Below are 16,533 nucleotides of genomic sequence, written 5' to 3'. Positions count from 1 at the left end.
AGGCACCCTCCTCGTGTGTCACGCTGAGAACCTGCCCTTGGAGGGGCTACGGACGCAGTAAGTGAAAGTGCTGTGTCCCGCAGCGCGTCTGCTGCTGCGCAGACAGAGCCAACAGGTCTGCTCCCAGACATGAAGAGGGAGGGTGTGAGCGGGGTGCGGGGAGCGGGGTGCGCTCAGGCTTTGAATGGTCACGTTCTGTGGAGTTGTATCTCAGCACCTCCGTGCGTTAAAGGAGTGCTTGATTTCACAAGGTGTTTTGATAAGATTAAGGAAAGTGGTATTTTCCTAAGTGCTGTTTTCTCTTTTTAAGTTTAAAAGCTTACAGCGTAATCTTTTATACAATGTATAGAAAGAGTATTTTTAGTGGCATGCGATTATTTATAGGATTACCTCACCAACACTTTTTGGTTTTTAAGCATCCTTATTTGCAAAAAGGTGTGCAGAGAGGGACGCTTGGCTAAGGAAGCAGAGGAAACAAGGCGGAGCAGTGCGCTGTGAAGTTGTGTTAGTGTGCCGCGGATTTGAAATGATTTCGCTACATAGCTGGCACGTGTATTCGTAAAGTGAGGCTTTATTTAATAAGAGGCAAGGTCAAAGTCAGTGGCCATGGAAGTAGTCGAAGAACAAGGCAAAGGCCATGGTGTGTGTGTCGGCTCCCTTGGAAGGGCTTCCATGGTGAGAAGCAAGGCCTATGTCAAGTGGTGTTGTGACTTCTAGCTAAGACCCCTGTTGTTTACTTGGTTTCCTACCCAGATTGGGTCAGGGGAAGCGAATATAGGGGCAGATGACCTTAAATCTCTGCTCAGTGAGGGAGGGGGCTTTTCCAGGGTTCACCGGAATCCCTGGATCCTGCTTTATTTTATTTTATTTTTTTAAAGATTTATTTATTTATTCGACAGAGATAGAGACAGCCAGCGAGAGAGGGAACACAAGCAGGGGGAGTGGGAGAGGAAGAAGCAGGCTCATAGCGGAGAAGCCTGACGTGGGGCTCGATCCCAGAACGCCGGGATCACGCCCTGAGCCGAAGGCAGACGCTTAACCGCTGTGCCACCCAGGCGCCCCTCTGGATCCTGCTTTAAACCTGGAAGCTGGCCATTGTCCAGAAGGTTGTGTCTTGGTGGGGGACACCATGTCTTACTTGTCCCCGTGCATGTGGGAAGCACCCACAAGAACTTGGCTAAAGAATGATGTTTGGGACTGGTGCGTGTTTCCATAGGCAACTGAACCTTGGGCGACTCTTTCTTTCCTTTTTTTTTTTTTTTAAGAGAGGAAGGGAGGTAGTGAGGGACAGAGGGAGAGGGAGAGAGAGACTCTCAAGCAGGCGCTCTTGGGTGATATTTCTGTAAGTCTCAACATGAGTTTACTGTGGTCAGGTCTTTTTCTTTTTTTCGTTGACATACGGTGCCGTGTTAGTTTTAGGTGTACAACATAGTGATTCGGCAAGTCTGTACATCGTGCCGTGGGTGCCACAAACGTAGCTACCGTCCGTCACCACATAGCCTCCCTGGGGTTGAGCATATTCCCTACGTTACACCTTTCATCCCTGCCCAAGTGCAAGTTTTAACTTTTTTTCTCTCTAATAACTTTTATTGAATTTTTCCCCTTATGAACGAAATGACGTAGTCCTTACAGAAAGTGTAGGAAACATGATGAACAAACAAAATATAAATTCCCTGTAATCTTACCACCTGGAAACGTAGTGTGTTCATATAAATTCTCGTCATTTTTATTCATTTGGACGTGATATATAGGCTTAAAAGCACAATTAGGTGCTTCCAGCTGCTGGGCCGTAAGCCGAGGCTTGCCTCTGGCAGGCTGGGGATGGGGTCTCGGGCCGGCTGTGCTGCCCACCTGCTCTTGTCTCCAGGTGCCGGCTCCATAGGCGGCCATGTTCCTCCCACACACAACCGGTGGGCAGTGGTTGCCGTGTAGCCGAGGTTCATTTTTAAAGGCTTTAGACTGGTTTTTGCCAAATTTCTGACCTTATGATTGTACTGTTTTTCATACTGTGAGTCTGTGGAGGTGTCTTATCCCATGACTTCCCATAAATTAGATACTACTAAAGAAAGCTTGCCGTTTTAAAGGTGAAACATCGTGTCTCCTTTTACTTTTATTTTTCCATTCATTGGTCAAATCGGAGTTTAAAAATAGAGTATATGTTTGGCTATTTCCTTTTTTTTTTTTTTTGGTAAAGTGCTTGTTTGTTATCTTTGATCATGTTTCTTTGGGGGTGGGGTGTATTCCTTTTCTCCCCTGCCCGATCACGTTTCTCGTATATTAAGGGTGTTCTCCATGTGCCATAGTCTTTTTTTTTTTTTTTTTTTTTTTTTTTAAAGATTTCATTTATTTATTTGACAGGGATAGAGACAGCCAGCGAGAGAGGGAACACAAGCACGGGGAGTGGGAGAGGAAGAAGCAGGCTCATAGCGGAGGAGCCTGATGTGGGGCTCGATCCCAGAACGCCAGGATCACGCCCTGAGCCGAAGGCAGACGCTTAACCGCTGTGCCACCCAGGCGCCCCTCCATGTGCCATAGTCTTAGGTGTGGTTTTCCAGGTTATTGCTGCCTTGGTTGACCTTGGACCTTGGCTGGTGTGTGGAAGGTGATCTTCATGTGGTCATTGCTGCCTTGGTTGACCTTGGACCCTGGCTGGTGTGTGGAAGGTGATCTTCATGTGGTCATTGCTGCCTTGGTTGACCTTGGACCCTGGCTGGTGTGTGGAAGGTGATCTTCATGTGGTCATTGCTGCCTTGGTTGACCTTGGACCCTGGCTGGTGTGTGGAAGGTGATCTTCATGTGGTCATTGCTGCCTTGGTTGACCTTGGACCCTGGCTGGTGTGTGGAAGGTGATCTTCATGTGGTCATTGCTGCCTTGGTTGACCTTGGACCCTGGCTGGTGTGTGGAAGGTGATCTTCATGTGGTCCAGCGGCATCACTTTTCTCTGTGCATATGTGCTGTCCGGTATCGTAAAGAAATGCACTCTGTTTCTGGCACTGCCTCTGCCTCTGGTAGGCGTTGCCTTCTAATTTGCTATTAGCTCATGTGACCTTCCCCTCAGGTCCCTGCAGGCCTCCTGTGGTCACATGGCCTGCTGTGGTTGGATCTGTGGTCAGATGTGACATTACTATGGCAAGGAACAACATTTTCACAGCTCGCAACCCTTTTCTCGTGCCACACTTTGGTTTTCCTGGAGTTAATACTTGCTTCAGTTTTTTGTGACCTTTTTTTGGTCCTTGCCCAATAGTTACATTTTTATTGAATGTTTTTTCCATGTTTTGCTAGTTCTTTAGCATTTCCCTATGAACACAAGTTTCTTACATTGATAGGTTTTCCCTCATGTGTGCTTTGATGTTGACTGAGCGGTGACCTCTGGCCAAGGGCTCCCCCCACACTCACTGCTTTCATGCAGTTTCTCTCCAGCGTGGATTTGCAGGTGGCAAATAAGGGGTGTGCTCACTCAGCAGATTTCTGGCACTCACTGCTTGTGAGGCTCCTCTCAGATGTGAGTTCTGAGGCAGGGTGAGATGTGCCCCCATGCTCTCTGCACTCAGAGGGTTTTTCCCTGAACTGTGATGAGGTGTGAGCTCCCCAAAGCCTTTCCTACGTGGACTCCAGTGGCTGTGGGTCCTCTGACGCCTGACGGCTCACAGCTGGGCCTGAAAGCCTTCCCACCTTCATTTTGCAGGTGGGTTTTCTCCCCACTGAAAACTGCTGCATGTTTAATAAGTTTTGGGCTCTTGAGAGTTCACGTAGGAAAGTTTTCTGTCCTGCATCGATCTTCGATGCCTCATAAGATATCTGAATCTTCTTTGAAGCTGTGGTTGTAGATAGTGTTCCCAAGACTCCTGCTGGGTGACTACACTTGAGTACAGATTTAAGCTTTTCTCACTGCCACGCTGGCCTGTTTTCATTTGGGAAGGTATTTCTGTGGGTTCACTTCCTTTCCGTGTTTGACTCTGTGTCTGGATGCTGTCAGCCCTTTCAGCCACTCTGAAGTCACAGGCCTGTCAGGCGACCTGTGTGAGTTTTTTTTCTGTGTTGCATCACTTCTAGGGACTGTCCTGCCCAGTCCAGGTGGCTCAGTGGTTGCTACATTGGCTCTTGCCTGTCTGTCAGCTCGCACCTGCCTCGCTCTCAGCCGGAGCCTCTGTGCTGGGAGCATGTCTGGACATGGCAGCATGCTCAGAAAGGCTGCAGCCTTGCCAGCGTTTCCCAGCTCCTGAACAAGCCCCTTTCCCTCCCCTGGATCATCAGGCACTCTGGAGGGGGGTGGGGAATTGCCCTCCCTGGGATTGGGACTCACCACAGAGCTGTTCTCCAGATTCTCTGCTGTGTGTGACTGAGCTGTCCTGTGTCCCCAGAGTTCTGGAGTTTTACCAGGACCCATCTTGCTGTGGCTTTTGACATTTTTTTTGATGCCTAGCTGGTTGCTTAGTCTTTTTTTTTTTTTTTTTTAAGATTTTATTTATTTATTTGACAGAGAGAGAGAGAGAGCGAGCTAGCTAGAGAGGGACCACAAGCAGGGGGAGTGGGAGAGGAAGAAGCAGGCTTCCAGTGGAGGAGCCTGACGTGGGGCTTGATCCCAGAACGCCGGGATCACGCCCTGAGCCGAAGGCAGACGCCTAACGACTGAGCCACCCAGTCGCACCCGACAAACAAACAAAACCCAGCTTCACTGCTGTATAATCGATTAGCATGCAATAAATGGGTCCAGTTCTTTGAGTTTTGACAAGTGGCTATCTGTTTAACATTCACAATCAAGGTAACATTTCCATCACTCTAAAAAAGTTCCTTTGTGTCCCTTTGCAGTTAATCCTGCAGCCCAGATGACTACTGATCTCCTTTCTTCACTGGAAGTTAGTTTTACCTCTTCTAGGTTTTGATAAAAATGGATCGTGTGTATGTGCTCATTTTGTGGCCGGGGTTCTTTCACGGAGTAAAAGGATTCTGAAATTGATCCATATTAGTGCATCTGTCAGTGGTTTTCTTTTTATACTCAGGAGAATTCCGTTCTATGAACAGAGCACGTTTCCCCTTTTCCCCTGTTGATGGACGCTACGGTTGTTCCCAGTGTCTGTCTTCCTGTGAATAAAGCTGCTAGGGACACTTGTGTACGAGTCTACATGCAGATGGGTTTTCATTTCTTTGAGTAGCATATGTAGGAGTAGAATTGCCGGGTCAGCAACAAGGACGTATTGAACCTTAGAAAAACTGCCAGAGTATCTTCCAAAGTGATGACACCCTTTGAAGCTCCCACTAGTGAGGGAGCCCCGGTTGCTCCGGACCGTTGCCAGCACTCGGCGTAGTCTGTCTCTTAGTGGGAGTCATTTGAGTGGCTGTGTAGAGCTGTCTTATGGTGGTTTTCGTTTGCATTTCCCTAACGGCTGAAGACATTTGTGTATATTCTTTGGTTAGGTGCATGTTTAAATATTTTGCCCAGTTTTAGGTTTTGTATAATTCTGTGTCAGTTTTGGTGACTTGTGACTTTCAAGGAATTTCTCAATTTTACTTAAATGATGGAATTACATTGTTATCTTTTAAATGTGCGTATGTCTGTAGTGATGTCTCCTCTTGTTTCTTGCTCTGTCACTTTTTTTTCTTTCCTTGGTTTGGTCTGGTTTGTCAATCTTCTTAATCTTCTAAAAACCTGCTTTAGGTTTTTACTGATTTCTTCTATTTTCTGTTTAACTTATCTTAACTTTTAATTATTTTTTCTATTTATTTTGAATTTAATTTTCTCTCCTTTCTAGTTTAAGGTAGAAAGTGAGTTCTTTCAGCCCTTTCTTCATTTCAAGCTGCTGGCTCCTCAGAGCAGGAGCCTCCCCCGTTTGCATGCTGGGGTGCTCGTCCTTCTGGTTGCACCATTTTCAGTTTTACCTGCACGGTCCTACTTTTTCCATGGGTTATCTAGAAGTTTGTAGTTTAGTTTCCACCCAGCTGGGGGAGGTGATTCTAGATCTCTTTGAGTGCTTTGGTTTCTAATTCTGTTGTGCTCAGATAGTATAGTCCTTGATTTCAGCCCTCGGACTATTGAGATTTGTTCTGCAGTCCACTGCATGGCTTTGTAGGGTGTCCCGTGTGCACCTGAACACGGTGCGTGCTGTGCCGGGGCTGGGCAGGGTGCTCTGCGTGTGGGCGTGAACTGGCTGTGGGTGCCCTGTCCTGCAGCCACGCTGATGGGACTTGAGGTCTCCAGCGTCCGCCATCGGTTTTACTCTCCTGTGTTGGTGTTTGCAGTCTGCTGTTACATCTACAATTTCTAGGAGTTTTATATCTTCTGGATGCATTAATAACCCTTTTGTCATCATGAAAATTTGTCTCTCACAGGCGCTAGTCCTTGTCCCCAGGGGCTCCTTCATTTCCTGTAGCACAGCTGCTCCAGCTTTCTAACCACTAATGTACCTAGGCTGTATCCTTTCCCTTTCTCTTATTTTTGCTTTTTTACTCTCTTGTTGTCTTTCTTTTCTTTTTACTTTTTTTTAAAGATTTTAGTTTCAGGAATCTCTACACCCAATGTGGGGCTCGAACACACAATCCCCCAAGATCAAGGGTCTCAGATTCCACCACTGAGCCAACCAGGCACCCCTCTCTTGTTTTTCTCTTTAAAATGAGAATCTGACTTATCCTTGAAGTGTTGAGATCAATTACATTTAATGTGATTATTGAGATGCCTGGGTTTGATAACCTACTTTCTGTTTATCTCATTTTTTCCTTTTCTTTCTTCTCTTATGGCTAATTTTGGGCTGGGTGTTTGTTAGTACTCCGTTTTATCCAGTAGGTTTTGGGGGGCTGGTTTAGGGTTTGCAATATGCATCTTTAGTTCTTTACAGTTGGCCTTCAGATAAAGCGATACCATTTCACAAGTGATGTCAGGAACATCGTTTCCCTTCCCGGCCTCCGTGATGCTGCTCTCATTCACTTTACTGTACTCTCAGACATAGTGCTTCTGCTTTCAACAGTTAGATGGCTTCTGTTTTTTCATCATTATTATTTTTTTAAAAGATTTATTTATTTGAGGGAGAGCGAGCATGGGCGTGAGCAAGGGTGTGGAGTGTCAGAGGGAGAGAGGGAGAGAATCCCAAGCAGACTCCCGCCATGACCCTGAGATCATGGCCTGAGCCGAAATCAAGAGTCAGACGCTCAGTTGACTGAGTCACGCAGGCTCCCCTAGATATCTTTTAAAGTGATTGAAAATAGGGAATATTTATCCTTTGTTTTTGCACATCATTCTTTTACATAGATAAAGAGTTCTCAAACTTTTGGTCTCAGGTCCCCATTACACTTCTAAAAATTGCCGTGTATTTTAAAGGATTAAAAAATATCAACATTTGATTTGCTTAAAAGTTCAGTAAACTAATGTCATGCTAATAGCTAATAGAAATAATATATTTTTATGAAAAATAACTATTTTTTGGAAGAAAAAGTGATATTTTACAGTTTTGTGCGTTTCTTTAACATCTGGCTTCCTGGAAGAAGAGCTGGCTTCTCTTCCTTGCTTTTGCATGTAATTTGCCAGAGTGTGCTTGTATTGAAGTGTGTGAAGAAATCCGGCTTCGTGTGGAAGAGGGGGGGGGTTGGATGTTTTTGAGATGACGTGTCACAGAATGCCATGCTGCTTCCGCTGTCGGCGCGGCCTCTTCTCTACCGCGAGCTGTGAGAGTCCGCGCCGCTAGTCTGTGGGCCATTTTCTGGGTTTTTACATGATGTGGATGATACCTGCATGTATCCGTGGGTGAGGGGGGCTCAGGAACCCCTACTCTGCCATCTTCCCGCAAGTCCATCGCGCATCTCTTGATTCTACACCAAAACTTGACGAGTAGTCGTTTCTCAAAGGTTAAAGCACGATATGGGATTTGAAACTATTACCAATTTAAAAAAAATTTGAGATAAAATTCACATTAGAAAATTCACTATTTTAGGGGCGCCTGGGTGGCACAGCGGTTAAGCATCTGCCTTTGGCTCAGGGCGTGATCCCGGCGTTATGGGATCGAGCCCCACATCAGGCTCCTCCGCTGGGAGCCTGCTTCTTCCTCTCCCACTCCCCCTGCTTGTGTTCCCTCTCTCGCTGGCTGTCTCTATCTCTGTCGAATAAATAAATAAAATCTTTAAAAAAAAAAAAATTCACTATTTTAATTCCATGGTTCCATGGAATTAGTTTCATGGTTTTTAATATATTCGCAAGGTTGTACAGTTGTCCTCATCAATTCCAAACAGTTTGATCACGTCCAGAAAGAAAGTCCCCATCAGCATCACTCCCCGGCCCGACCCCCGTCCCGACTGCCGTGGACCTGCTTCCTGTCTCTGCGGGTTTGCTGACCGTGGGCATTTCGTACCAGCAGGAGCGTATACTCTGCAGCCTTCTGGGTCTGGCTGCTTCCACTCGGCGCCCCGTGTTCTCCCGTCACCCGTGTCGTAGCTCGCCCCAGCGCTCTATCCCTCGTACGACTGCGCGGGTCTCCGTTGTGTGCTCCCGAGCCGAGGGGATTCGGGGTGCGTGCCCTCTCTGGCTGTCACGGACGGTGCTGCTGGGGTCACGAGTGTATGAGATTTTGTGGATGTGTGTCCGTGTCTCTTGGGTATTTGGGGACGGAACTGCTGCTCACGCAGGAGCTCTGCGTTTACCTTCTTGAAGAACGGTGCACCATCGTACGTTTCTTCCGCGGTGTCTGCGGCTTCCAGCGTCCCGCGTCCTCACGAGCACTTGGTTTCTGATTTTTCGATTTGAGCCGTTCTCGAGGGAGTGAAGTGGTGTCTCATGGCTTCAGTCCGAATCATCCCATGAATCATCCCACGGTGGGAGCCCCTTTTCATTTCCACGTGCGTGTCGGACATTCGCAGGTCTTCTCTGGAAACGTGTCTTCAGATCCTCTGCCAATTTTGACATCAGATTCTTTGTCTTTTTATTGTTATAAGAATTGTTTTGTATGTTCCAAATATTAAGTCAGTGACTTTTGTCTGTGGTTATATTAAAGTCCACTTATGGTTCTTGTGTCCTTCCTGGTCCTGCTCCTCACCACGACTGTGACTGATACATGGGCCATTTGGAACATGGTGTCACGGGGAGCTGTGTGGGTCTTCCCAGTGAGCCCACACTTCATGAACAGACTCAAACATGACACTCATTAATGCCACCATCAGTCTAATTGTAAAATCCTCCCCATACTAGAAAGCCGTGTAGTGAATGACAGAAACACATTTTCCAAAGATTTTTTTATTACGAAAAATTGTAAACATGAAAAACTATATGGAGAACACGCATGTACCCAACACTTAGATTTTACATTTAACATTTTATGGTATTTACTGTTACTTAGCCATCCGTTCATCTATTCTCATTCATTTATTTTAAAATTCGTCTGTGTTAATTTTTCTTCCACCTTTTTCTTTTCAAAACAAATTTTCTACCTTCCTGATGTGATTTGCATGAGTTCATTTATCTGTATTCTTGTTTTTTTAAAGATTCATTTGAGAGAGAGAGAGGGAGAGAGAGAACATGAATGGGGTGAGGAGCAGAGGGAGAAGCAGACTCCCCGCTGAGCAGGGAGCCTGACGTGGGGCTCGGTCCCGGGACTCGAGGCTCAGGAGCTGAGCCAAAGGCAGACGTTGCACCAACCGAGCCACCCAGGCACCCTGTATTCTTGTTTAATAAGACATTCAGTTCTGTGTTTTTATCCGATTATAGCTTTGATCATGTCCCTTGAAGCATTGATGAGTATTTTTCTCCATGATTTTATTTTATTTTATTTTATTTTATTTTATTTTATTTATTGTTTAAAGATTTATTTATTTTGAGAGAGAGAGTGTGTGCGTGCACGTGCGTGTGTGCCAGGGGTGGGGTGGGGGATTGAGGGAAGGGAGAGAGAGAATCCTCAAGCAGACTCCCTGCTGAGCTTAGAGCCCGACTTGGGGCTCGATCCCAGGACCCCAAGATCATGACCTCAGCCGACACCAAGAGTTGGAAGCTCAACTGACTGAGCCACCCAGGCGCCCCTCTATGGTATTATTTTATAATCGCAATTTTGATTTTATCTTTGGGTTAATCATTCAGGAGAGAATACTCTAATTTCTAATAAGTTGTATTCATTGTTAAAGGGTGTACGGTTAAATCTTATGATTAAAGTTGATTTGGTTCATGTATGAACGGGTGGGGAACACATGAGCCCCCCGCTAGGCTCTACAGCGGGCCGTCCAGACACATGGTCTCAGCAGTGGCGTTTGCTGATGGTGACACCTAGTACTCTGTGTGCGCCCCAGGCGTTCAGCGACGTGGCCCGCTGACCCCGTGGCGAGGTGGCGAGCATCACAGTGGTGTGCAGAGGCACAGAGTATTTTCTGGAGTAGCAGGCCAGCTTTGGTCTCCACATCGAGCGCCGGCCGTGTGGAATCCATACATTCCTGCATACGTGTTATTGGCCTAAATGATCCCTGTGTCTAAGGGAACGCAAACAAGCGAGGAGGGGTCTCTAGGTGGAGGAGCAAAGATGTGGATGTGAACATACGGAAGCCATTGCCCTTTTAATGCATTTTTTTCTACTTCAGGTAAATCTTAAAATGAGAGAGATAACAGAGAAAGAAGTTAAGTTAAAACAGCAGTTATTGGAAAGTCCAGCTCATCAAAAGGTAAAGGGTACATTTATTCTGGAATGCATCTGGTTAATGTTGCTCCCAGTTTTAAAAAATTGTGTCAGTGTTCACTACTTGCTTATTCTTTATTTGCACCCCCTCAGAGCGGAGCGAGGCTCCGAGGTCTCCTGGCAGACTGGCTCCACGAGGGCCTCGGTGGTGGGCGTGCCAGTGCGCTCCTCATTTCTCCCTGGTGGGGGGTGGGCTTGTATTTCACGCGGGAGGTGAGGGAGATGTTGGGAGGTATCGGAAGCTCAAGAATGGGGGGCGTACAGCGTTCCCTGGGAATTAGCTTCTAGATTTCACCAGTGGAGGAGAAAATTGCTACTGTCAAAGGTGCCCTTGAGAACCCCTTCTGTTGCCCGTGAGGTCCAGGGTGGCTGGTGGTGCATCTCTGAAACCCTGCATGGAATTCAGGCAGATAACGTCACGTGTCTTATGAAGTGACACAGATGGCGCCTTATCCTTTCTGCTCATTTCTGTCCTTTCCTTCCCCTGTGATCGTGTTTTTTTGCTAAGCAGGTGTGTGACTGAATCCACATCCCTTTAACGCATGTACGATGTGGCTCGGTCACGTCTATGGTCTCGGCATCCCTCTGCCTCCTCCATGTGCTCCTGGCCTCTGGGGATGCCATGGGCACCACACCCTGGGCCAGGCTTTTGTGAGCCTCTTTGTTCTTCAGATGGGCACAGACGACGCACGGAGCGCCTCTCCGAGTTGCAGTTGGCGTCTGTCCTTCGTGGTGCCCGGCCCGTGCCCTTTCCGGGGTGTACTTTGCTCCCGCAGAGGCTAGTGTTGTGGCGGTGCCTGTGACCGTCCACTTCAGTCGTGTGACGATAGGAGGGTGTCCAGGTCATGTGCGCCCGACAGGCCTTAGTTCTCAGAGGACGTCCGGCTCTCCCGTGAATGTTGTGTGACAGTGTCGGACGCGGTCCAGCCGTGGCCTGTCTGCTGACACTCTCTCCTGCTTCCTCCCCTGCTTCCCGAGCAGTCCCCCTCCAAGTGGTACTGGAAGTTAGTGCCCGTAAGTGAACTCCGCGCGCGCCAGCTGCATCCGACAGCCGTCCGTTGCAGTCACTCGCTTCCATCAAACAGCTGCTCACACTCAAGCCTGTTTCTTGTGTTTAAATGTCCTCTTTGATGTTGTTACTGCTTTTCTACAGTACGAGCAATGTCCAGATTCCGGGCTCAATAGGCTTTTTGTAGACCACATCCAGTTTGGTTTTGCCCAATTTCTTAGGTAATTTTACAGAGAGAGTTTGGTATTTCTTCTTATGGACACCTATTTACTTCTATTTTATTTTATTTTATTTTAATTTTATTTTATTTATTTAAGATTTTATTTAAAGCAAGCGAGGGAAGGGGGAGAGAGAGAGAGCGAGTATGAGCGGGGGAGGGGCAACAGAGGGAGAAGCAGAGAGCCCGATGCGGGATTCGATCCCAGGACCCCGGGATCATGACCTGAGCTGAAGGCAGACGCTTCACCAACTAAGCCGCCCAGGAGCCCCCTGTTTACTTCTTTATGTGATGAACATAAACATAAATGAGAGGATCCATCTCTAGCCTTAAACAGATACCAGAAGGGACAGTCTGATTTCCAAGTTACTCTCGACAGTTTGTCCTTCTGATAGTACCTTCCCTAACGGTGATACTTAACGTGACATCTCTTAGTAAGTGTAACATGTCACGTGATGGATGCTGGTAACGTGCCTCGTGGAAGGCTGCTCGTGTGGCAGAGAAGGACTTCCCTCTGCAGAGACGTCTCCTGGGGTGTGCAGAACACCCCCCCGCCCCGGGGCGGGGAAAGGGGCAGCCAGGCAGAGGCCTGAACTCCATCAGCAGGGATACAGGATTTCTGGAATCCAGCTTAACATTCAGTGTGAATTTTCCCATAAGAACAAAGTTAGAAAGTAGTGATTTGAATCTCCAATTTTAGCTGTGCTCCCGTTGGTGATGCATTCTGGAAGCAGAATCCGTTTGTTACCCCGTTCCGGTGGAAAAGCACTTGGCCCTCCCCGTGGTGCATTTTAGAGTGGAGCTGTGGGGCACAACTTTCTGCAGACTCTCACTGCCCGCTCCTTTAGCTGAATTATTCGGACCAGAGAGTCCTTAGAATTTTGTCATAAGGGAAATAATCGTGGCTGTAAGCTGGTCAGTGGCTCCATGTGATATATTCTGCCCTGTGGCCAACTTTGGGGATAATTTTGCTTCTCTTTGAGATGTATTTGTACCAAAGAAGAGGACAACCTTGTTATGAGTATTTACATATCTCTTCACTTGAATCCTGAGGGCCACAGAGCTAAATATTAAGGTATGTTATTTAGTGAGGGTATTGTCAAAAATTGAGCTGTCCTGTGGGAAGTCAAGTCTCAGCAGAGAGTCTCGTAGAATCTGAAAGATGTGACCAGAGCAGTGACCCTTCGGGTTCCCTTGTAGACACTGGTAGCCAGGGCTGTGCCTCCAGTGCCCAGCAGATCGGCGAGTGAGGACGAGCGCGGGAAGGTGTGGTCGGGCCCGGCAGGCTTAGACATTCCGCCGTGGTGCCCCGCAGCCTGAGGGTTTAGACACCTGACTGGACCCTGCAGTTCAGTTGTTTTCCCTGATTTTAAACCCATGCCATCCATCTTCAGTGGAGACCATTGCCTGACTGCATGCCGTGGTCAGTCACCGTGTGTGCTGTGTCGTGTGTGTGCGAGCCTGGCCTGGCGCATGTCCTCACGCTCTGCATGCCGCAGCCCCGGCCCCTGCCCCGCGGGCCGTGTGCGCTGCCGCCCGTCGTAACCGCTGCTGCGGGCCCTGAGAAACAAGTTAAAGTCTCCGTCAACACAGACTTCAGGGACATGAAACGGATCCCATTCCTGCTTGAACGAGTGTGTTAGATGTGTGTCATGCCGGGTACCAGTATTGATGATCCCAGCCTGCATATTCATTCAGACTTTAAATTCTCAATTGCTGAGCGATGGTTTTTCTTTGGGCTGAACCCCTCTGCATAGGTCTCAGAAATCCACAGTCGTTCGTATGGACTGCTGGTTTTCTTTCTCCGGTTTGTCTCCCGTATTTTCTTCCCCCGGAGAAGAGGCAGCTGTATTGTGAACGTTAATGCAGAAGAAACTAAGCGAGCGCGCAGCAGGACATTTGGGACAGGCGCCCATGTGGATCCCCTCCCCTTGGTGTCTTGTGTGTCTGTACACTCGTCACCTGACATTCAGCGGTGGGGGCCGCGCTGGGGGGCGGGGGGTGGCTCGGAACACCGCACACACCCTCTGCTCCAAAGGCAGAAGTATGGAAACCGTGACAAACCACTTGTCTCAGATTGCACCTTGCTTGCATTCTGTTTCCTGATGCTTTGTTGCATTTATTAGAGGGCCTGGTTGACGTATTCTAGGAAATTTTGTCTACCCTGATTTGGGGAATTTCTCAAAGCATATATTAATGTTGTTTTGTACTTTTCTTAATGGCTGAAGTTACTGCTGATAATACTGAGAAAAGGAGCAGTAAGGCGGGTCTTCCGAGCCTTCGCTTGTTCGCCCTTTAACTTGTTTCTCATCTGTTCGGAGTGTGCGGCTCTCGGTAGTGTGGCCGTGCATTCGGCCTCCTCTCGTGTGCCGCGTACAGTGGACAGTCCGGCACTTCCGCAGCTAGTCGCTGTCGCCCCAGGTGGCCGTGGCGCTCAGTTCCCTGGATCTTGGCATGTGTGTTCAAGGCAGAGTGTGTCATCCCGACGTTTGAGCTTTTACCGTGTGATTGCCGTTGTTGTAAACATCACCCAGCAGGCTTTACGTTAGCTGTTGATGTAGCGGCCTGCCTGTGACAGCGGTGCTCGTGGAGGCATCTCGTGTGTAGACCGTTTTCCTTTTACCAACTGCAGGTACGCTACCGCCGAGAGCACCCGTCCACAAGGCAGCCACCCTACTTCCCGGTGTTGGAGGACTTGATGCGGGACGGCAGTGACGGGGCCGCGCTCTTGGCCGTGGTCCACTACTACTGCCCAGAGCAGATGAAGCTGGACGGTGAGTGTCGCGTGCCCCCGGGAGCGGCCCTGAGCCCCTCAGCGCCCCACGCACCCGGGTCCAGACGTGTGTACAGCCGGGGAGTAGCAGGCCGAGTCCTGATCCCAGCTGGGATAGTAGCGTGTAGATAAAAAAAAGACAAGGATGATGTGCTTATACTTAACCTGCATTTTTATCTAATGAAGAAATTGGACTTTGAAAGTATTTGGGTGAAGTCTTAAATATATGTCACTTTTCTTACATTTCAGAATGGTTAGGGTTTTGTCCGACTTGCTACAATTGGTTTAAAACATCTAGAACCAGGACGCCTGGGTGGCTCAGTCGGTTTAGCATCCGCCTCTTCATCTCAGCTCAGGTCTTGATCTCAGGGTCCTGAGCTCAAGCCCTGCGTTGGGCTCCACGCCCTACTTAATAAACAGAACCAAAACCATCTAGAACCTAGTTTGGGGTTGGGCAAGTGCAGAATGCGTTTATGAACGACTCCTGCACGCATGGTACTGGTGACAGGCCAATGCGTCTCTTAGGCGCTCACAGCCCGCTGGTGGGGAAGGAGACAAGAACGGCTCCGTGGACCGCACAACAGCGGAAGTCTGCGGGGGCCTTGGGAACAGGAATTCTGATTTAGGTTTTGCTAAGCATCCTTCCTTCTTTCTGAGGGAGGCAGGTACAGGCCAGGAGCACGCCTGAATGACTCTCTTACCTGTGAAACATTTGTGTGAGACCCTGGCACCAGGGGATGGAGCTGAAGTTGGTCCTGCCTCAAGCACAAGAGTGCTGGATTATGTAGTTTTTATAGCTAAAGCAATAGCTGAACTTGAAAGAAAGGGAGAGTCTCAGGTTCCAGAGAGGGTCTCTATCTTGGAGAGAAAACCCCGAATTGACACCTGTTCGCCCCGGGGTCCATCGGGCCTCTCATGCTCGTCTGGCCTCAGGGCCATGTGTGTTTGGGAGCATGGTGACCAGACCAAGGAAAGGACTAGGAAAGGCCCACGTACCGGCCTTGGAAAGATGGAGGAGACTTGTTGGATGCCCGTGGCCCTGGGCCTGGGGTGGAGATCTTTCTTAAGGAAATGGAGCTGCCCGGATGCATCATGGGTGCGAAGGGGTTGATGTGTGTGTTGCCCGCGTGGCAAGGGGAAGGTTCTTCCTCATCTGAGTCCCGCACTAGTGGAAGCCTTGGGCCATGGCAGGAGGGAGAGTGGAGGTCTGCTGATGGGGGGCACCTCCAGGAGCCAGGGCTCACTGTGTACCCGTGGAGAACAGCCACCCCACTGCTGAAGACGACCTCCGTGGGAGAGCAGGACCATGTGGGGAAACGGCCGTGCAGAACCGGCAGGTACGCAGGCAAGTTTGGCACCCTGGCATGAGTGGAAAGGAATGTTGGAATGAGAACGCGGAATGTTCAAAATGATGAAGGACAAGAAAGAAGAGGTGGGAACCCTAAGAGAGATGGGGGAACGGGATTGTTCCGTGTGTGCCGGAACTTTCCCGTGCCCTCAGGACCTCATTTTGTGTTTCCGTCCCTGCTGCCCTCTGTGTTCTAGATAGTTCTCAGGTCTGCCTTCTGGCTCACAGTGCAGACTGCTTCACTTGTATCTGGCCTGCTCCTCTGGCCTGTCCATTGGGGGTCTTAGGACACAACGAGTTTCTAGCGGGAGGGAGTCCCAAGGACAGGGGAGGTGGAGCCACAGGGGGACGTGGCCGTGGCGAGCCTCATTGCATCCGACAGCGGCGTGTCAGCATGGGTTTTAAAAGTGACAGAGGTACAGGAGGCACGGACAGAGTCGCACTCCCAGGTTCAGTCACAGAAACTGATTGATGAAGTGCAGACATGAGTGGGGGAAGGCCATGGAGGATTCGGGCGCGAAGCCAAGAGTCCTGGCCCAGCGCACTGACTG

General features: G+C 48.8%; 1 protein-coding gene across 7 annotated transcripts in view; it reads left to right on the top strand.

Annotated features, from left to right (window-relative positions):
• The window catches only part of CAMSAP1 (calmodulin regulated spectrin associated protein 1), a 61,162-nt gene that overhangs the window by 23,169 nt on the left and 21,460 nt on the right, over nt 1-16,533 (top strand). For 4 of the 7 annotated variants that reach the window (XM_057313839.1, XM_057313838.1, XM_048223205.2 and 1 more), the window contains exons 5-7: nt 10,541-10,621; nt 11,617-11,649; nt 14,494-14,635. In XM_057313839.1, the coding sequence (XP_057169822.1) occupies nt 10,541-10,621; nt 11,617-11,649; nt 14,494-14,635 (256 nt within the window). The remainder of the gene's footprint in view (nt 1-10,540; nt 10,622-11,616; nt 11,650-14,493; nt 14,636-16,533) is intronic. The other 3 variants (XM_057313840.1, XM_026514329.4, XM_057313837.1) reach the window with 1 other exon arrangement.

The sequence above is a fragment of the Ursus arctos genome, unplaced genomic scaffold, assembly GCF_023065955.2.
Source record: "Ursus arctos isolate Adak ecotype North America unplaced genomic scaffold, UrsArc2.0 scaffold_18, whole genome shotgun sequence".
Taxonomy (NCBI): domain Eukaryota; kingdom Metazoa; phylum Chordata; class Mammalia; order Carnivora; family Ursidae; genus Ursus; species Ursus arctos.
Note: the sequence above shows the minus strand (reverse complement) of the source record. Positions and strands in the feature narration are given on the sequence as shown.